General features: G+C 42.3%; 1 protein-coding gene across 2 annotated transcripts; it reads left to right on the forward strand.

Annotated features, from left to right (window-relative positions):
* Nucleotides 1-189: 189 nt before the first annotated feature.
* MTMR8 (myotubularin related protein 8) lies at nucleotides 190-23,295 on the forward strand. Of its 2 annotated transcripts, XM_051630252.1 has the most exons (14): nucleotides 190-251; nucleotides 1,616-1,738; nucleotides 2,398-2,560; nucleotides 4,831-4,988; nucleotides 6,487-6,615; nucleotides 7,587-7,721; nucleotides 9,653-9,785; nucleotides 11,195-11,304; nucleotides 12,387-12,512; nucleotides 14,147-14,196; nucleotides 16,188-16,388; nucleotides 16,815-16,943; nucleotides 17,898-18,024; nucleotides 18,174-23,295. In XM_051630252.1, the coding sequence occupies exons 1-14, from the start codon at nucleotides 228-230 to the stop codon at nucleotides 18,456-18,458; spliced, it is 1,893 nt and encodes a 630-aa protein (XP_051486212.1). In that variant the 5' UTR covers nucleotides 190-227; the 3' UTR covers nucleotides 18,459-23,295. The 2 variants fall into 2 exon arrangements, with proteins under 2 accessions (XP_051486212.1, XP_051486213.1); XM_051630253.1 differs by lacking the exon at nucleotides 12,387-12,512.
* The last annotated feature ends 3,036 nt before the right edge of the window (nucleotides 23,296-26,331 follow it).

Genomic DNA, 26,331 nt, shown 5'->3' on the forward strand with positions numbered 1-26,331 from the left:
CACTGCAGCAGGTGAACAGCGAGTGGAGCAGCTCTCCAGGGCCGGGCTCGGGTGTCCGTGAGGGCCAGCGCTGCTGCGGGACCAGCACGGGCAGGGAAGCGGGGGGTGTCAGTCCCGCCCTGCCCGCAGCTCCGCCCGCACCCAAGATGGCGGCGCCGGCGCCGCCGCGGAGCTCTCGCGAGGCTGGCGCGGGGCGGGCGCGGTGAGGGGCGGCGGGCGCTGCCGCCATGGAGCACATCAGCACCCCCAAGGTAGGAGCCCATCAGCACCCCCGAGGCAGGAGCCCATCAGCACCCCCGAGGCAGGAGCCCATCGCCGCCCCAGGCAGGACCCTGCTGCCTCGCCGCCCTCACGGCCGCGTCCCCCCGGGCCGCCCCTCGCTGCGGCCTCCCCGCGGGACCCCCGGGGTGGAGCCTGGGCCGGGGGGCGGTCGGCGCCCTGCGTTTGCCAGGGCCCTTCTGGTGTTGTGAGGTCGTGATTCATTCCAGTAAGCCGGGTGTCTTTCCTTCGCGGGCAGTGTGAGTGTTCCTTGTGCTCCGGCGGGGCAGGCTGGCAGGCTTCGCGCCGCTTGCCGGGCTGCGCGGGTGCTTCTGTGTTGCCTGCTTGGAAGGGGGATTCTTGGTGAGGATACCGAGCAAAAGCTGTTCTGGGGTACGAATGGTATGAACTTCGTTTATGTCGAAGTGTGGAGACTGCCTCAGTCTGCATGAGTGAATTAAAATGCTCTCTCAGTGGCATGAGGTGAAACAGGAGCTCTGGAAACACTGCTCGTGACAGCTGGAAAAAAGAGCTGCCTGAAGTCAATACCTTTCTGTCCAGCTGCCTGTTTGATCGCCCTGTAAGGAGGCTTGCACGTTCCCTTGTTCAATACCCAGAACTCACTTTTGGCATACTCTGAAACTGTTTGCTTTCGTTGTCCTTCAAATTATTTTTTTATATTTGCTTAATGCTGAAGAAAAATGCCATCTACCTGCATTAAAAAGCTATTCAGGCAGGAGAAAATCAATCAAGTAAAATACTTGAAATTTACAGAATCACAGGAAGTTAGGGGTTGAAAGGGACCTCTGGAGATTATCCAGTCCAACCCCCAGTTCAGTATTATGTCTAAACTGATGCTTTAAAAAAACTGCTTTTATTAATAGTCTCTGTGTGGTTTATGAAATGTTCTCTTGTGCCTAAGAAGTGTGTTACAAGAAGTAGCTGCTAATACTTTTGTGTAGTGACTGAGCAGTTGGAAGGCAGAGTGGAGAGGGCAACACTTCAATTATACTGAACGTGGGCAGGTTTTTCCTTGGCAGTTCTTTGTCTTATTATTTTTGCAGCCTTGTACATAATAAAACCTGATCATCTTGGCTAGAAATCCAGTAATCCTGTTATTCATGTTTGTGGTGCTATACGGTGACTGTTTGCTTAACCTTTCTGGCTTGAGTTGCTGGAGAAATCATTTGAATTTATTGTGTGAAACTGAGTTAGTGTTGCAGGGGAGAGTCTAATGCTTAAATATTTCTCTGTCTTACTACCTGAGTTGTATATTAAGTGATTGCAGTTCAGCAGGTGCTTGATGATTTCCTTGATGAAAGTTAAATTAATTTTTTTTCTGTTTTTTCTGCTGCAGGTTGAAAATGTGAAGTTACTGGATCGTTACACAAATAGGAAGGCAGCAAATGGGACGTTGTACCTGACAGCCACCCACCTGATCTATGTAGATGCTTCTGCTGAAGTCAGAAAAGAAACATGGGTATGTTGTGATACCTGGAGTCTGCTTAAGCATAAGAATTGCTTTATATCTCATATCCCAAATGAATAGGGTTGTGAATTCCAAAGTTGTATTGGTCTTTTATAGCATCCTGATACCAAATGCTTAAACATAAACAGCTGTTTTGGAAGGAAATTGACACAGTGGTGATGTGGCTTGATAGATCTCACTTATGGAATTAATGTTTGTTCCAAGAGCAGAAGAAGACTTGTCTAGTTTCCTATCTCAAACTCTGTATGCCAGGCCACCAAACTTGAACATAAAGCTTTTAGAAGTGCAAAATAGCACTGAAATTTGCCTTTTTCATTCTAAAGTAAAATGGGAATGACAAAATACATTCCGTAGGGGGTGGAGGGAAAGCAAAGTGAACCAGGTAAACTGAGCTGCATATCAGTCTCTCAAAGTAATTTAGGTACCTCTCTCTTTTCAGTTTTGCTCTCAGATACTTAGCCTTTAGGCATGCAGTCTGGCTGTTTATTATGTTTGTTTGATAAATACCACAAATAAACTCATTTTCTGCTGCTGGTTAGACTCAGTAAGCATAAATAGCTGGTTGTATTGCAAGAACTTGATACATACTTTTGGTGCTTGCAGCCATATCAGTGGCTTCTGAAAAATGTTGTTTATTTCCTGTTTTTCAGATTCTGCACCACCATATTGCAACTGTAGAAAAATTGCCCTTGACCACGGCTGGATATCCACTCCTCATTCACTGCAAGAACTTCCACATGGCTCACTTTGTTATTGGGCAGGAACGTGACTGTCAAGAAGTGTATACCTCCTTGCTTAAGCTTTCACAACCAGGTATTCAGGCCAGGAGTCTGTTTTGCCCATCCTTGAAGGTTGAAAGCTGCAAGGCTCATCTGAGCCACAGAGCTTCTGCCAGACCACTGGTTTGTGGTGCCAGTACAGGAAGGGGAGGATGTGAAGTCAGAATCAGTTTCCCCCACCAGAGGGGATCTGTGTGGGCTGGCTCAGTAAGGAGAGTGCTGCTCTGTAGAGCAGGGCTTTTCCTTCCAGCTCTCTGGTGGCAGCAGGAAGGATCTCCTGTGAGGAGCTTCATTTGCCTGGTGAGGCTGTGTGGCAGCTCAGGCTTTTTTCTCCTGGTGCTCATACCATGTGTCATATCCCATACCTGGCCATTCCCATGCACTTCTGTGACTTAGCTGTTGTCTGGGAGTAGCTCTGCCCTTTCCAGTTGATCCAGATACTCACAGAATTCTGGAATCCCACAAGTAAAACTTTAAACCTTGGCATCTTCCGTTTGTTTCCCAACTGCATGTTTAGGCTACTCTTCAGTGTTTGTCTTCTTTCAGTTGTGAAACCCTGTGCTTCACCCTGGCTACCCTGACTTGGAGTCACTCTTAAAGGCTGTAAGCAAAGCATCCTCAAAAGCCTCTGGTCCCTTCTGGCTTCAGCTTTTTAGTCCATCATGGGGGAATCTCCAGGCTCCTTGTTGTTCTTGCAGAACAGCATTCCACTGACCTTCCTGCCTGGCTTCTGTCTGTGGCAGCTTCTGTTCTTGGGGTGCTCCTTCAGTGAACCATTATTTGGAGTTTGACCTTATAGTTTGTAATTGCGTCATGTAATTATGTCACTAGTCTAAGGAAAGGGGATTGATGGCATCTGCCTGCTGCATGCTGGCCAGCACAGAGGGCTTCAATAGAGGTGTTGTAGTAGAAATGTTTTTTGCTGAGTTTACGTTTTTCTTGATTGAAATGAAGGCTTGTGTCTATTCCCAGCATCTCCCTTATGCCCTGAGCTTTGGAGTGTTTGTAGTTCCAAAGTTCTAATGCTGTATCTTGTCAAGTTTCTAGTGTCATGTTTAAAAGCTGTCAGTGTTATTTCGGGTTTGAAAATTAGACACTTGTGTAGAGTCTTGAAGTCTGGGAGCTGTCACTGCAGGGGATTGCATCAGCTTCTTTTGTCTTGTGGTTATTTGTGTAATATGCTGTAGCTCCTTTTGTTCTATTTATGGATTCTAACAGTTCCCTTTTGTTGCTTTAAAATATCTGTACCTATGCTTTCCTCATGGCTTTTTTTTTTTTTTGGCAGAGCATATAATTATTTGTGATTTGCATGTGTGTGACTGACAGCTGTGGGTTACCTGCCTGGTAACCTGGCTACTTTATCAGCCTCTGACAGGTTTCACTGTCTCTGGAGCACTTGCTGCCTTGGGAATCAGCTGAATGAGTTATTGGTTGGATTTGCATTTTACGAAGAGAGGGAAGGAAATTGGGAAGGTAGAGATGGAGGGAGGAAGAAATTACCATTTGTCAGACACAGCCTGAAGCTTTTGTTGGGCTGACAGTAAAGTTCAAGACATCTATCAAGTTTTCCATGCGGCTCAGAACTCACTGTTGAACGATGAACTGACAGGTGTGCACGAGCTGTTTTATGAACCTTCACAGAAAATAAATCTCTAATATATGTTTTAATTTATGGACTAATTTTCATTATATAAATCTCATCTAACATGCCTGTTGCAGTGAATTCAATAGGGAATAATTTGTTTGGGAAAAATCACTACTTTGAAGTTTTAATTCATTCTAACAAAGTGTTTTAGTGGATCTGTTTGCATGTGGGAACTGAGTATTGGAAATTCCTGAGGATTTCAATAGGAATAGTCAGCACTCAGTACTGCCCCAAAATAAAACCTGCAAATGTGAGGTGAAGAAACTTAAATATCCATCCAATTCTATGGACTGTTCAATTGTAAACATTTTTGAAGGGCTGTGAATCGGTCTAAGTTTGCTTAGAGTAGTGAAGCATGAAAAGAAAACTTCATGCTTCTGACCTTTGAGGAGGGAGGAGCGTAAGGAAAACAGCATTGTTAAAATGTATCAGCTATGCAGTACGGTGAGCCCTTTGGCTTCCTTAGGGAATGATTTCCAAGTCTCCTGATCCTTCTTGACTCAACTGTTTTCAGTCCCTCTATCAGTTGTGGTGCACCTGCAGCTCCTTGCCTTGCCCAGGGTGCTTCTCCAAAAGGTGGCCTTTAGGCAGGTGTGTTGACCTCTCTGTATATCTTTGTATCTCTCTCTAACTAGTTAATTATGTTTTCATATTCCCAGTGAAACCCGAAGAACTTTATGCTTTTTCTTACAATCCTAAGATGTCTAAGGAGAAGCGGGAGATCGGATGGAAGCTGATTGATTTAAAGCTAGATTACCAGCGAATGGGAATTCCAAATGACTACTGGGAAATAACAGATGTTAATAAAGACTACGAGGTAATTCTTGCCCAAAGTAGCCATTTAATGCAGTGTCTCTGCTTTGTTATTAATGACACAGAGCAACCCTCCCCCTGCTGCATCAGTGGTGCCTCTGGGGAGGAATGAGCTCAGTTGGTTTTAGTCAAAGCAGCATCGTTGTCATGCGAAGTTGTGGATAATGATGCCAAGGAAGAACAGAGCAGAGCTGCAGAGTCACCTTGGTTTGCTTTGATCACCCTGGCAAACTACCAGACACTTGTTTTTCTAGAGAAATTTCAAAGCATCTGTTAGGAAAAAGCTGAAGTACCCTTAGCTGCTTTTGGTATTTCCGAACCCTGTCCCACCAGGCTGGTGACAGATGTCTAGAAGAAAAGTAAACAGCAGTGGTTTGGCTTGGTGAGAAATAAGGGCAGAGTGGAAAGGGGCTGGATAAAGAAGGAGAAAGCACTTTTTTTTTCTTGGTTGGATCCTCTGGTGAGAAAGGGCACTCAGTCACTTCAGTCTCAACTGGCTGCTGCAGCTGTTACTTCTCTTTCTTCACTGCAAGGCTAGGTAGTTCTAAACAACATGAAATGAAAGTGTTTTTCAGAAAGCTTACTGCAGCTGCTATTTCAAATTATTCCCCTTTTTATTTCTTCTGATGTTGTGTGTGTTCAGACCTTCCTGTCTGAAGGAGAAAGCAACAACTCTGAGGAAGACACCAGTACAAGGTCTTGAATCCCTCCCCCCTGTTTTCTGCCCCCTTCCCTCACTGGTTTTCTCTACTGTTATGCTTTGGGTTGAAGAAAGACAAGCCTGTGCTGTCAGAAGTGACTGGTAGTTTTAAATGTGTGTCTTTTGGATGCCTGGGTTGAGATAGGATGTGAGGTGCTTTTGCCATTAGCTGGTTAGGGCATGTGAATCTGGCCATCTAAAATCATTAATGATTTTGCAGCTTTACTTGCTAATATGTAACTCTCTAGTGCCAGTGCTTTATCATTTCCTCAGGGTTTTCAGCTTAATTTTTAAAACTGTCAAGTCTAAAGTAAAGCCAGACTTGGCAAATAGCTTTTCTGTGAAGTATGTGCTGAAAAGACTCCACTGGTCTGAGGAAAAGGGGTGAAGCTGGTCCCTGAGGCTGCTACCTGACTGCTGCCAGCTCAGCTTGAGCTGAGGAAGATTTAGAGGGAACTTGCTAGACGTAGTTGTTCTTCATTTCTCTTTTTGTGACAAACCAGAAACTTCCATAAAATGTATGGATTTAAAGAACTTCCTTTTAATAAGTGTTGTGTACTGTGCAGCCCAGTTTTTTAGGTGCAACTGTAGAACTGATTTTTTCCTTCACCACATTGCTTGATTTTGAGCCTGTTCCTGGTTGTTTTTTTTTTCTAAATGCATCTCAGTGGCTTGAAATTCTGGGCCTGGGCTGCGTTACACTATGGCAAACAATCTGTCATAAATGCTTGATCATAAGCTAAATGTGAACCTTTAATTGCTAACTAGTAATATCTGAATGTTCTTCTTTCCTCTCCCTTAGGTTTGCAACACATACCCTCCAGAGATAGTGGTGCCTAGAGCTGCTAACAAGGCAGTGGTGATCGGAAGCTCAAGGTTCAGAAGCAGAGGAAGGATTCCGGTGCTTTCTTACTTATATAAAGAAAACAATGTTAGTTGCTAATTGTCTGCTGTCTTTGTGGGGAGCAAGGGTTCCCCTTCTTGTTGATCCCCTGTTAATGAAAGGGAAGAATGAGATAATTATTAGAGCATATTAACTTCACATTTGAGAGCTGTGCTTCTCTTTAACGGCTTTATTCCGGGGCACAGAGTAAGGGAGTTAAAGACAGCCACTTGGGATGCATCCAGATCTGGTCCAAAAGCACAATATTTCCAAGCCTCATGTCTGGATTTTTTTTTTTAGTCAGCTGTCAGCAGTGCTTTGTTATGTGGAGGTTTTTTTAATCTAGTGTTTAGCTATTTTGTGTTGTGTTTTAACGAGATAAGTTAACTTAGCAAGATTTTCGAAGTATTGAAGAGAAGGAACCACCCTGAATTAAATCCCCACTAGTTCAGAATAAGTGAAGGTTTCAGATTTTTTTTCCACTGAAGACCAGAATGTAAATTTTTAACTTTGCTGCCTCAGCAGTGTTTTAGATGCAGATGTTAGGAAAATGCTGTCACAGTCAAATGGCTGTTTTCCTGAGGAAGCGTGCCCTGACCTGGGCTGCTGTGTGGAGCTGTGCTTGGCAGCTCATGACATTTCCCTAAAGCCTGCTCCGTGCAGTTCTGGTGTGGAACAGTAACAATTGATCAGTTAAGTTGTGGAAAAGAACAGTTTAGGAAACAGACAGCAAGTAGAAAATGTGGGAAATGCTGATGTTTGGGATACTGCTCAGCAGAGCATAGTGGGGTTGAGAACCCAGCACTGAAGTTTGCAGCAGGGCCCCTTGGCCTCGCTGCTTTCTTAATATTCCCAAACTTCCAGCTTTGAGAACTACCCCAGGAGTGTTTCTGTGTGGCTGTTGAAGTAGTGTTTTCTTGGGGAAACAGAGTGGGTCTCTTAAAGCCAACAAATTGGTGTTCTTTGGGGCAATGGAGATGCCCTGCAAGCAGAGCAACGTGTGCTGTGGTGTGTTGCAGGCCGCCATATGCCGCTGCAGCCAGCCCCTCTCCGGCTTCAGCGCGCGCTGCCTGGAGGATGAGCAGATGCTGCAGGCCATCAGAGAGGCCAACCCTGGGAGCCCCTTCATGTATGTTGTAGACACAAGGCCAAAGGTATCTTCATGGGGTTTGTGGCTACTTCTAAAGCTTGCATCTGGATTAGCAGTGCTGTTTCCAGGTCATCCTTTCTCAGCTCTGCTGATCTTCTACACTGCATTTGGTTGTGTTGTGCCAGGCCTGGACCAGGACCTCAGTATGGGGCTTTACATGAGGAATGCTTGTGCACAGTGAAAGTTCAATGTGAAGTGCTGTTCAGAATGCTTGAGCTCCTGGAGGATTCTGGGTTGAGGTTTGCCTTGAGGACCTTAAGCAACTGGCAGTCTTCAACCTGGCTGAGACAGTGAAGCATTTTCCTGCAGAGAGCTAGGTCCTTGGTCTGTTAAGTTGGAGGGAAGCCTTATGATTCAGTTCCCTGAGGCTAAAGTGCATTTACCAGCAGGCCTGGGAAGAAGTAGGGATGTATGGAGCCTAGTAATAATTGGGAAGAGCAATTCTTCCATTTTTCTTGCCTCTGTAAAAATAGTACAAATTTTCTCGTGTGTAACTTGAAATTGAATGCAGTTCAGCTCTTCTGGTCTGTGGCCACTATTTGGGGCTAGAACGTTGTTGCTGAGGTGTTTATGTAAGAGGATGTTGAAGAAATATTTGCAAAATGAAATATCTAATGACTGTCATCTTGAGGAACTGAATTTAAAAACCAATCCCAATCATTGTCTTATAAACATATTGATTGAGAGTGTTGATAAAAACAAATTAGGACACAAGGATTTTCATAGTACATGGTTATTTAAAAACAAAGATTTAGAAGGGCTCTGATTATTTTAAAAATTGAGCTTTCTGAGAACCTGCTTCACTGTTCAGATATTGCAGTTATTTTGTAGAAACTATACATTTAGTTAAACTATTGCAAGGGCAAGAAGGAAAAAAGTCTGTCTGGAAAAACAGGGACTGTTTCACCTGTTGTTCCAAGATGTTTTTGGCTTTTTGTAGTACGAAGTTTCCTAGAAAGAACCTGTTTTGTGATTATATGTGTGTTTATAGCAATCATGCATATTCTTTTGCTACAGACAACTCCCAGTATGGTAAATATTCCACTGAGATCTATCACTGCTGGCAGTTTTGTTCTAAAGTATTCGCAGAAAAAGGGAGAACTAATAATTGGTCACATTTCTCCTTCTAGCACAACATATCTTGCTTTGAGTGGTAGAGCTAGAGCTGAAGCACTAAGGTTATTTAATTGTTCTAAAAATGTATATACCTTATCTGACTTTTCTTTCTCTCCTTTCTTTGGAGGCAAATCCTCAAATCAATTCTTGGGGGGTTGAGGTGTTGTTTTTTAATTATTTTGTCCCCACTGAAGATTTCCTGTTAGCCCTTGTAGTGTTTGGGGGAATTGTTAGAGCAACTGGCTTCTTTTCTACTTCTCTTCTGCAGTTCCAGTTGGTTGCTGTGTTCTTTCTGCTCAACTTTAGTATTTCTATGTTTCCCTCAGGTGACTTTATTTCCTCTGTGCATGTATGTCTGTGAAAAGCTTTGGAATTCTCTTTACTATTTCTATACCACCATGTATGTATGTTACCCATAAAAACGGCTTTCCTAGTTTTCCTTTCTTATGCTTTGGCCTGCAACTTTTTATGTAGCTGCGCAGTTAAGGCAGATCCAATGTCTCTGCCTGTTTAGAGGACAGCAGTGTTCTGAAACTGGGCATGGTTTGGTACTGCCTACCCTAAGAAATTCTAGCCAGGCTCTTAATGAGTCTCTGCATCTGACTAATGGCCTGGAGACACTGGCATAATTAATAGTGAAACAGCTGGAAGTCTGGGAGGTGGGAGAGGATGTCTGACTAACAGCTTTGTTCAGTGTATTTTATATTTACTGGGAGATTTTTAAAAAAGGACTTGCAAAACACATTTATTTTTGCTTATTGTTTGTTGTAACTTCCTCTTTTCTTCTTCATCCTGTTCCCATTCTTTTGAATTTGACAGTTAAATGCCATGGCCAACCGGGCTGCTGGGAAGGGTTATGAGAATGAAGACAACTACGATAACATCCGCTTCAAGTTTATTGGCATAGAAAACATCCACGTGATGAGGAACAGCTTGCAGAAACTCCTGGAAGGTAGGTATTGCTCCTGGTTACTTTGTGACCTACTGAAAGAAAACTGGCCTAAGTTGCTGAGGGAAGACTTTTCTGGGTTTGCTGTGTTTATTTTGGAGTATTTCAGTGTTAAGCAATGTTTCTGATTTGAAATAAAATTTTGGCATGATCTTCTGAAGACTTTAATCTCATACATGGGTAGTTCTTATTTCTCATTTATTTCTGATTTCTTTTACAGAACTTGTTTTTAATACATTGAAATGCATTAAAGCATTTTAATACTTTAATACTTTAAAATATATTAAAATGCAGAGTAGCTCAGGTAATTAAGTGACTCTGTGAGAGTATGATCTTGGGGAAACATGCAAAGCAGGGCAGAAGAAATTCTTGGCTGAGCTGGTGGAGATCAAGAGGTGAATCAGGCCTGTATTTTCCCAATATACTTCTGGAGAAGTTCCATACAAGGTGATGGTGTAGCTTGGATCAGACCAGCAAGCTCTGCTAGCTGGTTTCCAGCACTGTTACAATCCTTGTGCTGACAAAAACTGTGGAATGGGGCAGAATAGATGCTGCAAATCATTTTGCTTGGTCCCTCTGCTTAGTTTTCTAAAATATAATACAAGTGCTGTCATCTGAAACAAGAGTTTAATATTTTAGTAACCAGCATAATGGTCATCTTGCTTCAATATAGTTGAATAATTGATTCTACCAATTGCCTGGCCAGGTGGCACTGCAGGATCTGTAGTGACCTTGAAGAAAATTGAGGCTATTCACACCACTGAAAGGTTGTCCTGATCTCAAGTATAAATCCTCAGTTGCCTGTTCCTGGCAGATTTATTTTGTGGTGGAAGAAGGGGCAGAATAAATACTCGTTTACTCCCATACTCTTCTTTGACAGTGATAAAATCTCTCACTGGTGCTATGGACTACTGAACTGTAGGACTATTAAGTATTTTCTATGCTGGGTTTCAATATAGCATCTGAGTTGCCTTCAAGGTCAGATGTGTTATTTCTCTCTCTAAATTAGACCCCTTCTTTCTTCAAATCTGGGTGGTGGTGACTGCACATTTGTGGTTGTTAGATGTGTGTGTGTGATGGTGATTAATAGCGAAGTAACAGATGGCCAAACACTTTCTTTGTTGGAAAAACACTCAGCTGAAAAAAATGAGTTACCACTTTAAAAAAAGAATATTTTCAGATTCTCAAGTTCTCTGAGAGTTAAAACAGTTAAACAGGTTCTCTATCTCAGTATGCAGCCAGTAGTTTCTGTGTGTCCTTTAGACAGGATATTGCTGATGACACTTAATAGTGTGGAAATATTAGCTTTCAGGATCTACCAAGCTCTGTTGCTGTGAAGAGATAATGAGGAGGTGGGATAGAGAAGATGGTGTTGTCAGAGCATCAGCTAATTCCTTTGTTTGTGTCCTTAGTGTGTGAAATGAAGTCCCCCTCAATGAGCGATTTCCTCACTGGGCTGGAGAACTCGGGTTGGTTACGGCACATTAAGGCCGTGATGGATGCAGGTGTCTTTCTTGCCAAGGTAAAACTGTACCCCAACCTGCAGGTGAATTAAAAAATATGTACTTGTCTGTTAGGGACTGCTCCAAGGCTGTGAAGTTGTCTCTGGAGGGAAGGTGGGAAAACATTGCTGTTAAGTTGGCCTTAGCCTGCAGTTGGAGAACGTGGAGTGACTTACCCAGCTGTCTCTCTCCTGGACACTTCCTGTGACCCAGTGAAATGCTGTAGGGGTTGAGATGTTGTCCTTTTCACTGAATTGTAACAAGCAGTTATCTAAGCTTTATTAGAACTCATTAGAAACTAATAGAATCACAGAATGAGAATAAATTATCTTATAAGCGCCTCTATATCACATACCTTTGGTGGTGCAAACAACTTATAACCTTGTGCTCGTTGCTGAGCTGCTCTGCTTTAAATGAGGGATTGTTGAGACAGTTATTTTCTCCTGGTTCTGCGTGGTAAGGAGACTGCTAATGTTGCCTGTTCAAGGCAGTCCTCATTTCTGCAGAGCTGGTGGCTTTGCAGGTCAGGGAAAAGGACAAGTGTCACTAAGGCACATGGCTCTTCAGTGACGGTCAAGGGCATCCAGGGAGCATGTGACAAGAGCAGTGACCTGCTGTAAAGATTGTCTTCTCGACATTTCCCCATGTGGCAAATAAGAAGCAGTTTTGTGTTTCTCTTCTGCCTCTGGTACAAAGGGAAAATGATGATCCTTATGGGAGGAAGTTCTAATTTTTCTTGAAGTTCCTGCTCCCTGTGTGTCCAGTTGTTCTTGTCTCATCCACCAAATTTTTCCTCAGAGGAGGAGTCTGAGAATTCTTGGCCTTTCAGAAGACTGAGGGTTTTCAGATCAGAGAGTCCGTGTTTTTGACAGTCTGACATGCTGGTGGGGCACACAGCAGCATTTTCTTCTGGTTGGAGTTTCCTGTAGGTTGGTGGCTGTGTGCCCAGAAATGCTGCATGTCCATGGTCCAGATGAGAAATGACAAATATCCCCTTTGGGTTTTAGGCCAGTCAGGTAAACACAGATGAAGGGGTAGCATTTAATTTTGGTAACCAACCTAGAAAGCTGCTAAGCTGTTCTGTCTGGTGTCTCCTTCACAGGCTGTGAGGGATGAAAAGGCCAGTGTGTTGGTGCACTGCTCGGACGGGTGGGACCGCACAGCCCAGGTCTGCTCCCTGGCCTCTCTCCTCCTAGACCCTTTTTATAGGACTCTGAAAGGCTTCATGGTAAGAACAGAGATGTTGGGAAAAAAAAGTGCTTCCTGGATTTGAAACGTAAACAGGCCTTAATTAAATGTTTTAGGCCATTTCCTAGAACAAATAGTAGGTGACCTATATAAAAGCAGCTTTGATTCTATAAACAAGCTTTAATTGCTCTGAACAACATGGGCACAGAACTGACAGCAGCTGACTTACAGTTCTCAAATCTTTGTTTCCTTGAGGATCTACATGAGCACCACTAATGAGACCTTTCAGGAAGAGATGAGTGAGAAAAGGATGCAACTCTGGCAGCAATCCACCAAAAAATGGTGAAGCTGCTTGTCATTTAAGACTGCTACAATGAATTGTCTCTTATCTGCTGGGATTTAAAACTGGGTAAATTCATTCTTGTGCACAGGGCACACAGAACCTGTATATCATGTAAAAGCTGCATAATTTAAGACCTTCTGTAAAGCCATTACACATTAATTTGGCCATTTGCTTCTACTGCAGGCTTTTTCTCATTTGAGGCCATAGCTGCATAAATACAGTGTGGTCTGTGATGTTATCTGTTAATCTCCTTTTTTGTAAATACCTGAAAGACAGGCTGCTGCTTCTTTCCCAGAGGAGATACTTAAAAGAAACCTTGAAATGACAACAATGCAAATCTTGCCTCTTCTGGTGTGTTGCACTGCCAGGACTCTTTCCTTGCTTTCTGTGCTATTTGTATTATTATTATTTTTGCTTCTGGATTATACTGCAATCTTTTAAAATTACATCAGGGCATGAAATACCTGCCTGGGCGCTGGTTGTGCTTTGGACAGCTCTGTATGAACTAAGGAACATGGTTTTGAGTAGGAACAGGAGTAGCAACTGAACCAGACATGCTTCTCTGTCCTCTGAGCAAATGGTTTATATGCAGAAAGCCTGTGACAGTGGCTATTCCTAAGTGAGTGCAACAGGGGGGTAAAAAATGGAACAGTAATGAAAAGCAATGTAACTGAGGTTTTCAAAGAACTCTGAATTTCTGCCCACCTTTTGTTCTTTAAGTCTCTGGATGATGATATCAGGAATTGATCTTTAAATATGATCCAGCAAGGCAAGTGGTAGTGGATTCAGCATCAGTCATTTGGTTCCTTATGAGACGTATTTTGTAAGGAGAATACTGCTTCCTTGTTGTATTCTTACATATAGCGTAGGCATTCTGTTCAAAAGCACAACAGCCAGATGGTTCTGGTTTCATCAACACACAGCTGTACTTCTCATACTCCTGTTTGTGTGTTCAACATTTCTTGCGTTCCAGTTGCTGATTTATTTTGCTGAATATCACAATGTTCTTTTGTGAATTAAATAGCACAGTGTAATAACTATTTCAGCTCAGTATGTTTAAATATTATGATTGTAATGACATAGAAACTCCCTCAAAATATGACTAGACTCACTTGAGATCGCTTCTGATTCCAGCAGTGACATTGTAGCCATAACTGTGGGTAACTGTTCTATAAATTACTATTTTCACTGACTCCTGTGGCTGTCCTCACAAGAGTAGGATTAGCAGGTAGCATTGGTTGTAAGGCTGTTAGAGTTTAACATCAAGGGCTTCATCTTGCTTTTTCTATACAAAGTAACATTCTGGTTTTAACCTCTGTTTGCAACTGAAGGTTCTCATAGAGAAGGAGTGGATTGCCATGGGCCACAAGTTCTCACACAGGTAAGAGCAGCATCTTCTCTTGGGTGCAGAGAGTGGGTGAAGGCCTGGCTGAGAAACTAATGCACTGCTTCCAGGTTCATGTACTCCCATGGAAAAAAACAAAGAAAATAAAAGACAGAGGGGGCAAGATGTGGAAAATACTGGAGGTGGTGACATAAAGCCAGTCTCTGTATTGCTTTTTCATCAGGGCTTTTTTCTTTTGCTTTATGAAATCATCCAGTCAAACAAACGGAATTCTGAGTGTTTTCCTACCTGTAAAATCACATTTGTGTTGTATGAGGAGTGCTAATGTTCTGGCAAGATGTTGATTCTCCTGGAAGAATATCTCGACTAATGGTTTTCAGGACTTTTACCAATTCAAAGCAGAAACTTCAGCCCAATATAGTGCTAAAAACCAGTTTGACCAGCAAATTAAAAATGCTGTGATTCCTATAAATATCCTGCATCTAGTAGGGATATTACCTTGAATTACTACTTGTTATATTTACCAGACAGAAATTAGAAACTGAGATGGTCCAGAAGACCATGAGGAGGAAAGGGACTGGTCTATTCAGTGCTATTAGCTTGGAAAAAATTGAAGCTTTGTTCTTGATAATGAAACTGGTTCCTGCTTTTATTACTCAAGTATCTGTTTCCTTAAAGCTTACTTGAGGAAAATAAGCAGCATGTGTACCCTTATCCTGGTATATAAGAAGCAGTCAAAAGATAAACTTCTGCCTGGTCATTACTGGCCAAATAAATGTTCTGTGGTCATTGCTTCTGCTTTTTTAGGGATTCTTCTCACCTTTCTTTAAGACCAAAAAAAAAACCCAGAACAAAACAACAAAAAACCCTGCTATTCTTCTTTTATAAAGGATTGTTCCAAATATGAGAATTTGGCAATAGACACAAAAAAAACCTTGAGGCAAGAATTTCAGGATTGATTGATAATTATGAGCTTTTGTTCCAGTAGACAGAATCATTCCTCCCATAGTGGTGGCCAGTGCCTTGGGGTTGAACTCAACCCTCCTTCATGCTGCTGCTTAGGGTGTTGTGGTTGAACCCCCAGAGCCAGGAACTGGGAGTTTATCAGCTAGATCTTTGTCATAGGAAATCCTACTTCTTTTTTCCACTTCAGTTTGGGAATGCCTTGTTCCTTTCTGTGGATTTCCAGGATCCTGCCCCCAGTTTTCTTCTCTGAAGACAGAGCAGTCATTGAAGCACAGCAGTGTTGGCTGCTTCCCTTTCTGCTTGTTTGTTGTTTTTTCCTTTTGTGATGAGTTGTAATGAACACTAATAGATCCCTGGCTGGATTTTTGCAGAGCTAGTACAGTTTTTCTGAACTTCATCTCGAACTGTAAAAAAAAATAATAAATTGTTTTGGGGTTTTCTTGGAGTTTTTTTTTTCTTTTTGACTAACTGTCCACCAAGATTTCATTCTTCATGTCCACGTGGAGCAAAATCAGGTTGTTCTGCCAGTTGTGGCTGTGCCTGCACCATAAAATGCTCTCACACCCACAGCAGATCATGGAGGACACTTTCTTCTGCCCCCCACTGCTTCTTCCTGGTGCTGGCAGGCAGAATCCCACCAATGTCAACTTTTTTTCCTTAATTAAGGGCTGGCATTAGTTTCTTATATTCAAGCAATATTCTTTGGAGAATTATTGCCTTTTTTCCCTTCTGCTAACATCACCACACAGGCTCAAGGTTTCCTCTTTCCCAGGTATTTCTTGCAGGTCTGTTTTGAGGTTCTTCCATTGCTAATTTCACTTTAAGGAAAGGGATGTCACAATTCTTGTTACTCCTACCATGCTCTGGGAGAACAAGTCATGCTGAGGGTGACACCTTCACATATGGTTGCTGCAAGATAAACCACACAGATTCTTTTCTGACTGCAGAATAACTTCTTTTTCTAGTAGTGAAGAAAACTTCCCTGTTGTTTAATGGCGAGGGAATTATTTTTTTGTTGGGTGGCCCAGGATTTAACCCTGGTTTTGTTTGCATCTCTCCAGGTGTGGCCATTTGAATGGTGACCCCAAAGAAGTATCCCCTGTTTTCACTCAGTTTGTTGAATGTGTCTGGCAGCTCATGCAGCAGTTCCCGTGCTCCTTTGAGTTCAATGAACGTTTCCTTCTGGAAATCCATGACCATGTCTATTCCTGCCAGTTTGGGAACTTCCTTGGGACCTGTCATAAGGAGCGTGAGGATCTGAAGTGAGTTGGCAGTTTATGGAGCCAGCAGTCTGGGAGTCACGCAGTCCAGAAATCGCTGTTACTGTCAGGAAGAGGGCAGGTGGTGTTTGGTTTTTTTGTGTAATTGTAGATTAGGGGAAACATTGTTGTGATCGATGCTCATGTTCTACAATGTGGAAAAAAAAATAGATTAATTGTATCCCCAAAGTTAGATGTTTCAGTTTGGACCACAGCAGTAACTTGCAGATGCCCCTTTTTGGACTGGGTAGTGTCCATTTTAAATTATTGATCCCTCAGTGGTGTATCTTGAGTTCATGAAATTAATGAGATATTGTGTAAAAATAATTCTTAGTTCCTTTCATCTAAGTCTACTTAAAACAGCTAGAGTTATTAATCTCTTTAACTTGATTATTTTTTTAGTGATGAGGTGTTATTTGTAATTGACAGAATCTTTGAGAAGACCCATTCTCTGTGGCCTTTCCTCTTACAGAAGAAGCAGGAATTGAGAAATCCTTTGTACAGAGGATTTACAGCTTACAAAGAGCTTCAACCAAACACACTACCTTTCAGCTTCCAGTGAGTTGCTTATTTAAGATGGGGAAGGATTGGGGCATTTCTTCCTTTGTAATGTAGATTGGTAATTCAGGATTAATAAAATGCATTTTCACTGATTAGCATGGTTTGTTTTACCTTTCCCCTCCATTCCTCATCCATAGACTAAGAGTTGTAAGGCACAGGTTAGTGCTAAATAACTGTAGGTACTGTCATTTAAAATGTATTTTTTTTCTTTGGTATAGAAAAAGAGGGTGGGGGAAGGCAAGGAGGAGAACTTCAGCTGTGTAGATAGACCTCCACACACCCTGACTGCCTGCTCTGCCAAATTTACATGATAGGATATCTAAGTGTTAAAGAGAGCTCCTAATTTCCTCCTTTTTAATACAAATATTAAGGAAGTCTTTCAAACAGGGATTTCAGTGCCCACTCACAACCAGGCCTGTGAAGTCTGGGTGGTTTTCACAAGAAGGGATTTCTTGTTGCCAGGTCTGTGTGCTTGGCCAGGGTGTTGCAGCTGAAGTGGTTAGTTTGGCTTTGCTTCTGGCTCACTCCTGTTCCCTCCTGAGGGAGGGATGCAGATGTGTCTTTGTGCTGTGTGTGGTTACTGGTGGGCAAAGGCCTTTGATAAAGGTAGGGAGGTCAGAGCAGACAGAGGGCTTGGAGGTGAGCTGCCCAGGCCTTCAGTGAGTTTGCCATAGAAACCAGTATATTTTCTCTTTGCACTGAGACCTCCTGCCAGTGCATGTGGATCACAAGGGAGAAGGACTTGATTCCTCAGGAGGTTTTTTTTAGCTTTATGCTAATTTGCCCATTGATACTGAATTGTACAATCCAAGGCTGTGGTAGTTTTTAAAAACCAATTCCTAATTTCAATTTGTTGAGGTTTGTGTTGTTTTTTTCTTAAAGACCATCTAGTTTGTTGGCCAGTGGTGTACAACTGGTTGCCTAATTGTCTGCTCTTGCCCTGCTCTCAAGGTTTTGGTGTGGGATGTACAACCGCTTTGAGAAGGGGATGCACCCAAAGCAGTGTGTGCTGGACCATCTGCTCAGCTGCCTCAGCCAAAAGATGAAGCTGGAGGATGATGCATCTCAGCTGGAAAATGTGAGTCCTGAATCTTAATAATTCTTAAAATCACATGATGGTTTTGGCAAATATGGCTGGATTGAACATGGGCACTGAAGGGTTACTTCAATGTGCATCTGAGAACAATGACTTTCATTAATTTTTTTAATGTCTTTTTACTTGTATAGAAACTCCCTTTCCTTGATGGTCCTTTGCCCAGCGACACTTGCTCCGTATCTAAAGTAGGAAGTGCTGCTTCAAAACCACCCATACTCAACACTCCTCAGGATTACACAGGGGAAACCCCTCCTGTGTTGAGCAATGGTGCCTCAGCAGGGGACAGCAATGTTATATCAGACCTGGACCAAAAGCACAAGGAGAACCTGTCCCACCACCACCACCTCCATGAGCTTAGTGACACTCTTGGCATTTTGGACTCTGAAGCAAAGGATGGGAAGCCTCAGCACCACTGATCAGCTCTGAGAACTGTGCTCAGTGAACCAGGCACTTCTGGTGGTGAGGGGTGAGGGAGCTGTGTCCCCCCCAGGGTGTCCCCCACCATTTCCAGCTCAGCGTGAGTACAGGTGTTTGCAGGAGCTGTGCTTGCTGGGGAGAAAACAGCCCTTCTGCCTTGGGTTTGGGGCACATTGCTCTGCAGCCAAAATTATGAAGATGCATCCAGAGCTGCCCAGATGTCTGCCCTGAGTTAGTGTGATCCTTGTTTTTCAGTGGAAACATGATGTGTGTTGAAAGTTTATGACTGCCTGCCAGTACTGGTGTTTTAAACTAAAAGAAACCTTGGTCAATTAACAAGGGGCTCAGGAGCTGTGCAGTGTTTCTAACTGGAGCAGGAAAGGTGCTACCTGTCTATTCTCAGTAGTGGTGCAAGGTCATCTTAAAATGAGAAAAGAATTCAGTTCATCTTTAAATGATAAAAAAATCATCCTTTCTTAGCTGTGAACAAATCTCTGCATGGATCCTCACCCTGTGGTAGAACTGATTCAATTGTTTGTTCCTATGCATATTTGGTACACAAAACAAACCCTCCTGTGCCTTTTTATGGAGACCATGTTAATGTCTGGCCACACAATGTACTATTTTTATTATTGTAGTGTAGAGTGTAGTACCTGGTCTTCTTTGTAGTCAGTATTTTTAAACAAGGTTTTTTATCTGCTGCCAGCTTTCCAAGATCCTTGCTGATCCTTTGAGCTTAGTACCTTTCTAAGCTGACCTTTCAAAGAATAAGCTTTTATGGACATCATTTACTGATCGTGAGCATGCAGCAAGCCACAAAGACAGCCTGTAACACAGGAATTTTTGACAGAAGGAGGATTAGAAATGAGAAAGTAGAGGAAAAAAATAAGGAATTTTTCTCTCTTGTTTTATGATCTTGGTTAAATTGAAGGAAGAGAGTAACTCTTTGTTCTAAGCTGGAATTGATGTCCTTTCCTCACATCCATCCATTGCAGGTGAGGTGTGTTGCATTACTGAAATGAGGCCTCTAGTGATTACTTCACATCACATTGCTGAGTGATTATAGTGAATGTTCTCTTGGATGTTAATATTACATGACCCTTAGATGTTTTGTCTGTACTGGCAAGACATGGGGAGATGAGCAATACATATCATGGCAGTTAACTTGGTAATTTTGTGAAGCTGGTGACAAAAAGTAAATTGGGATGTGACTTGTGTCCTGCCCAGGGAAGCTGTTCCACAGTACCTGTCCTGTACAAGCTTCTATAGATGTGCTTAATGGCAGTGTCCCTTTGTGTGGCTTAATTCAAGATGCTTTTCTGCTTTCTTTTGGATCATGTTGTTTGAATTAGATGCTGCCATTAGGTCTTAAAAATCAGATTTTCTCTTTTCTAAAAATTTGAAACAAACTGAAAATGTTAGCCTTCCCAGTCTTCGATAAAAAGGAGAATCATTCTGTTGTGGCATCATAAAATACAGCAGCCATTGTTTATATGCTTATAATCTATGGTGAAATTGCCAGGTCAATTTCAGTATTCAAGATTAAGTAGAAAAGCAAAAAACCCAAAACTCTCCTGAGTGTCTTACTCTGGGTAAGAAAATATATGTTTTTATGAAGCATATCAAAAGACTCCAAGACAAAGGGACAACACTTGAGAACAGTTTTCTTTCATGCCTAGAATGGCAAAGAGAAACTTTTTTTTTAATGTTGCAGGATTTTCAGCCTTAAAGCCAGTAATATCTAAGTCATTTTTAAAAAATAGTTGTTTTCAAGGTAGAGTAGAAGGTAAGAAAGTAGATACTTTCAAGGTAGAACTGCAACATGTGATTGATGTGGCAACTGAGCACATAACATACTGAACCAGATATGCTGAAGCAGGTGTTCAAAAAGGATTGTGTGGATATGTACCAAAAATACTGCATCATGCAACAGCTATCTGCTTTTTTTTTGAAGGATGAACATTCCTGAATGCCTCTTACCTTAATCTGAAGACGAAGATCTCGTGTTGGGTCTTTGCTACTATAAAGAGCTGCCGAGCTCCTGACATTCAGTTAGTCTACCAGCCTTTTAATTTTGCCATATTCACATACTCCTCAAGCAAAAAGATTGCACCCTAAAGTCTTGACGCATCTTCTCTAGATACCCAGGGTGTGGGCTCTGCTGTAGATCCCCACTGGAGGGTGCTGGGGGGATGGTTTGTCCTGGTCTCTTCATTGTGTGGAAGCTCAATTTCACATGTGCACTTAACTTGGAGCCTGTTTCCCATGGGCTGACAGATCCACCCTGTGTTCTCTTTCTAGGTGGTAGAAGAGTACAATGGATACAGGACTCTAGGATGGTAAAGGAGGCCAAGACAGGCACTTGTTAGGACCAGTTGTTCTGGATATCATCAGTTCTTTTAATGTTCTCTCATCAAAACTGGAGGTAGAATTGTAGAGAACTTTTAACTACTGAAGGATTTAGATGTGCCATTGGTGAATTTTTTTTTTTTTTTTTTAAAAAAAGCAACATTTTAAAGGAGGTTTGTGTAAATGTTTACATACTGCCTTGTCTTTTGAGTTACCATAGATGACCGTGAAAAAAGTACAAGAGTCTTTGCTTCTCCCTGAAATATGATGCTGACATCTCCACAGATCCCTCTTGACTACAATACTACTACAGGTGCATAGAACCATGAAAAGATTACTTCATACACTGAAAATATTAGTAAACTTTTAGTAATCTTGCTGCTTTGAACTTCAGTAATAAAGCAATGGATGACTTTGAAATGCAAAACTTAGCAAAAAAAAAAAGTAATCTGTCTTTTTAAACCTCTTGGGTTTGATGTAGACAGACTTGGTCAAAGTGTAGAACATATTAAAAATCATTAATGGTGGTGCTATAAATTTAAGGTTCCAGGGTTTGTTGGCTTTCCATGAGATTATTTGAAAACCAGTTAGCTAAGAAGCTTTTAGTTTTGATGGTAACTCTTGTGTGTTTCAAGACCAAATATGAAAAGCTGTTCCAAGCACTTCAGTGTGTCCTCACGTCTCTGGCTTCAAGAAAAGTCTTGCAGAAAGCCTCTCTCACTCCTCAGGGTGCCCTCCTGGCTGGGGTGAGTGGCTGGATTATACATTCCCTGAAATGCTAAAGGAAATGTAAAAGCTGTTACAGAGGAGTCTTCTTCTGTAAGCACTTTGTAGGTGAAAAGTTACTGTGACTTATGTATTCCTAGTGGAGCATCCCTGCTTTGTGAAGTCACATACTGTGTTTTATTTGGAGCTGTTAAGTGAACAATGCAATTTGCTGCTTTCCATTTGGATTCCTTGCTGGGAGGTGGGAGGGATCCTATTTGCTGTGGGTGGGCTCAGTGTAAAACTGCCTTTTCTGGAGCCCCTCTTGCTTTACTGAGATACTTCCCAGGATCCTGGTTTCAGGGCTGTCCATAGTGTCTCTCTTGCTGCAGAGCATTGCAGTGGGCAAGTGCCTGAGATACTTTGTGTTAGAGTTACTGCTTGGAAGTAGAAGAGGAACTCGTAGTTTTATTTCTTGATTGAAATGTCTTGATGTGAAGTTCAGGCTGCTGGATTCTTCAGTTGTACTTTGGCAATTGTCACCTGTGGTAAGGAAAATCCAAGCAGTGCTGTTGCTTTACAGGAAAAAAGGGAATCATTGCTTTGCCCATAGATGCTGTAGTTCTCAGTTGGCCCTTGTTTGTGGGAGAGAAAAAACAGCTTGTTAAAGCCTATAGGTATGATATACTTTCAGCTGCATGTTCTGTCCCTGCCCTTAAGAATGCCTTTTGTTTCAGTGCTTAAAGAAAAACCCACCTGCTCTCTGACACATGAAGCTGCCCTGACCAGGATGGAGAGGAGCACTTGCTTGTAGGTAGCTGGTGAGCTTCAGTTTGCTGCAGCAAAGCCTCTCAATCCTGGTGAGAGATTTGCTGGCACTATGTAGTGACTGAGATTCATGAGTGACCAGGAGAATCCAAAATGGATCTGCTGTTGGGCTCCTCTCCCCTTCCTCACTGCTCTGCTTCCAGTGCTGGGCTCATGTTTTGTACCAATGCAGCTGCTCCCTGGTTACCTGCTGTCCTCTTGCACATACAGGCACTTCTGTGAAGAATCTCTTGAGAATGTAGTCATTTTGTTTTAATGAATGCACAGCATTTGGCTAATTAGAGGAGGGAGGAATGTCTGGAACCCAGTAAGGGTAAAGTCCATGTTTTGCTAAGCATCCTTAGCACTGAGAGCAGCCTGGTTGGTGCCAGTTGCAGTTGGTGTAATTAATTAGGACAGGTAGTGTGATGGACAGCACTGTGTCCTTTGGCATCTCTGAACCCCAGCAGCAGTGCAGGAAGAGGGTAGGTTGGAATGGCTGACCTCTTTTCTCCTATCACTTACTTATGTATATGCATCTGTATTTAATGTAGCATTTACTACTGGGATCTCTTGTAGCACTGGATCTAGTCAATATGTAACTGAACCCATGTACTCTTCCAGTCATCCACTAATGATCCGTGTAGGGATGTACCCAAAATTGTGTGTAATACTCAGCTGGAAATTGTCAATGTTTTTGCTGTTCTGTCAGTCGGTTGCTGTTGGCATCAATGTAACTGTTGAGGGACAGTTGTGTGCAGTTGTGGATGATCAAGTCCATATTTCTGAACGTGCTGTGGTGGCTGTGTACATGTAGGTCATTTTAGTTAATGCACTGCTTAAAATAATTGTACCATGTTTAGAGGAGCACTGTGTCTTTACTCTGTAAATCTGTTTGTTCCATGAAGTTTCAGTCATATGACTTTATTTTTATTCCCTACAAAAATAAATACCTTGTCTTTTTAAAGTAAACAACTAGTCTGTTTATTGGTTAATAAAACTCAAAGCAGAACTTTGAAATGTGAAATCAATTAAAGGATCTTAAGTAATGAGCTTATCTTAAACTGAGTGTGATTCCACTTCCCTTCTTTTACAGAAAAGGACCTAGGTGACTTTCCTGGTTTCAGAGGGACTGCTGAGTGCAGCACTGCTTAGAGTCTTTTAAAAAAAAAACAAACCAAAACCAATAAAGTCATAATATTGATGAAGCTGTATTAAATCTTAGTATCTTCTGTACACTTTGTTACTCTGTTTTTTAAATTAGATTTTTCTTTTATATAAAAACTTAATCCCTTTTCAGTGTGTTCTTCCTGCTGGAAAGCAGTTCATCCCTCAGCCATGGATGAATTTGTCTACAGGTGGCTCCAAGGCTGACTTGAAAAGCTTTCTGAGAAGCAACTAGACCTTTCATCTGGCCTGCTGTAAGGGATGGAGTCTGATTTTCAAGGATGTTGCATGATGTCAGGTGAAGAGTTTTTTTTATGATAGCTTTGAGCGAAGAATCTGCTGATGGTATCATGTAAAAATGCTCTTTTATGATTAAAAGGAATTGGATAAATTAAAAAATTAGTTGGGTTGGGGATCAAGTGCAGACTCTGGTGAGGTGAGACAAATGTTGAATCAAAAAGGAGATTCCAGCTGCAAAACTTGCCTTGTTTGTAAAAGGTTGGATTGGTGCTTTAATAACTTAGAGCAGTGCAGTTACAGTCAAATTCTGCAATTAAATAGGGATCTGCATGGCAGAGAGAAATGAGGTGATACGAGTTAATTTGATGTTTATATGGCTCTACAAAATGCTTCAGGATGCCATTTGGAATGATAAATTCATGTAAATGGCTTGAATCTGTGCCTGGCAAAGCAATGTAGGCTATTTTAGTAGTTAATTTTAAAATAAGCATTTGGAGATTTTTTTAATACTCCGTGTGGGAGGTGAGGGAGCTGCAGGACAGGGATGTGACTTGCAGGAGAACATGCTGAAGGTCAGCAGGAAAGATGGAGGAACTGTTTTCCCCTTGACTCTTTAGCACCAGACTGTTCAGCCTTTAACCCTAAATACAAATAGCCCTGAACTAACCACTGGTCAGGACTGTGAGCACAAGGAACAGACCCAGCACCAATACCTGTTACCCAGCCCCAAATACTTTTCACTGTGCATCATAAAAGTGGGTATTTCTTTTCTATGCATTAAGGCAAAAAAAATACACCTGACACTTGGGAATACTCAGTCCCCAGATGTTTCAAAGTCTTTTTTCTTTCTTGCTAATTTTAAATGTTCTTAATATTGCCAGTGAAATCCTTCATTTGCCTAAATTAGACTTGCCTTGCGTTTAATTGGATTATTAGCATTAACACTGACTAGAATTGATAAAGCTGTAATTTGCATTTGGGGAAAATGTATTGTCTGTTTGACAGCACCTTTGCTGAGGGTGATGTAAAGCTATTCAAGCCAACTTTAGCTTTGAGAGGGCAGGTTCCATTTAGAGTTGATGTAGGAGTGTTGCTGGAGTCTTTGTTTTTAGCAGTTCTCGGGAAGTACCTTATGATGAGTAAAAATACTGATCAGTAAACTTCATTGGACATATGAAGAATCCCTGGTTGAAGGTCCAGTCTGCTGTTCTGAGGTCAGATAGAAAGCAGTGGAGACATCCTGCTCTCTTGTTGGGATTCAGGTTCATACCTGCCAAGGGCTCCTGGAATGCAGGAGGAATTACAGCTCCTGGAGGAGAAGAAGCAATTGCTGGGTTCCTCCTTCGATGCTACCTGTGTATTTTGTGTCTTAATGCCTCCCTTAAATTGCGACGTGCCTAAGAAGGAGCCCTGGAAGCTGTTTCTGTGCAGATGTGCACAGGGCTGGGCTGCAGGTGCCCATGTCCTCTCACAGTTAACATCTGAATCACATTGCTGCTGGAGCCACCTCCACACTGGGGGGCCAGAAGGTGGCCAGCAGGACAGCCAGGTGTAGGTGCCGGATGGTGCGAGCAGATGTTTTGACCAGCACGGAGCAGAACTCAAGTTCAAAGGCTTCGCTGCAGTTTGGCAGTGATTTGCGGTTCAAAGGCAGGAGTCAGAAGTAGCCCTGCACGATAACTGCCCCTTGCTGACCTTGAGGACTGTTAGTAAATCCTTAATGCCTGCAAAATTATTTATTTGGTACTGTTCAGTGTTAATTTTTACATCAGAATGCTTAGCATTAAATCAGAAAGCTCATTACCTCTCTTCAGCTGCATTAATAACTAAATCTCTTTAATGGAAGCAACTTTATTGGGCAGGATTTACCTTCTCAGAAAACCTTGATTGGCATTAAATACACTTCTGCCCTTGAATTCTTCCCCAGTTGATGGCTAAAGGAGTTGCTTTGCCTGGAGTGTGTGTCAGGGCAGCCTGCTCGTGCTCAGAGCTCAGGCAGAAGGTGACAGCTTCCCCCAGCTCCTCAGCCTTCTTTAGTGTGGGAAGTGTTGGGAAGCTGATCCAAAATGGGTCAGACTTATCAGTGCCTCTCCCTGGGCTCCTGTTCAGGGTTTATCTGATCCTGCTGATGTAAATGCTGGTGCAGGATGAGGATGCCCTTTCACAGTCTCTGTCAGGGTGTCAGTCTGTTCTTCCCCACAAGGGTGGATTTAGCAGCAAGTACTTTGTCCTTCTTGCTTCGTTAGAATTCCGTTTCATCTCTGTGCCTTACCAAAGTGCTGGGCTTGTTTCTGAGATTTCTTTTCATGCTTAACAACTGAACAGCAGCAGCAACAACAAAAGATTATGCAGTTTATCAGGAAATTTTCCATTCAAGGATTTTCCTTTCATCTCCAACTTTCTTTACAGTCTCCCACACTTCCTATTTTCTAATGTGTGTTCATGCTGTTGTCTGTAACCCCTTTTCTCCCCATTATAATACACTGTCTTTTAAATTGCTGCTTTTATTTCTGCATTTTGTTGAAAGGGTTTGACTTCCCTGACTGCAGCATCCCTGTTGTGCTTGCAGCTTCTTGACACTTCATAAACCCTGGACTCCCTTTT

The sequence above is a fragment of the Apus apus genome, chromosome 12 (genome assembly GCF_020740795.1).
Source record: "Apus apus isolate bApuApu2 chromosome 12, bApuApu2.pri.cur, whole genome shotgun sequence".
In the NCBI taxonomy this organism is placed as follows: Eukaryota; Metazoa; Chordata; class Aves; order Apodiformes; family Apodidae; genus Apus; species Apus apus.

What these genes read in the sequence shown, in the direction of transcription:
- MTMR8 (XM_051630252.1), top strand. Translation starts at nt 228, where the DNA reads ATGGAGCACATCAGCACCCCCAAG. An exon ending in ACTTATATAAAGAAAACAAT is followed by an intron (nt 6,616 to 7,586) that starts GTTAGTTGCTAA and finishes GGTGTGTTGCAG; the next exon opens with GCCGCCATATGCCGCTGCAG. An exon ending in ACACTACCTTTCAGCTTCCA is followed by an intron (nt 16,944 to 17,897) that starts GTGAGTTGCTTA and finishes CCTGCTCTCAAG; the next exon opens with GTTTTGGTGTGGGATGTACA.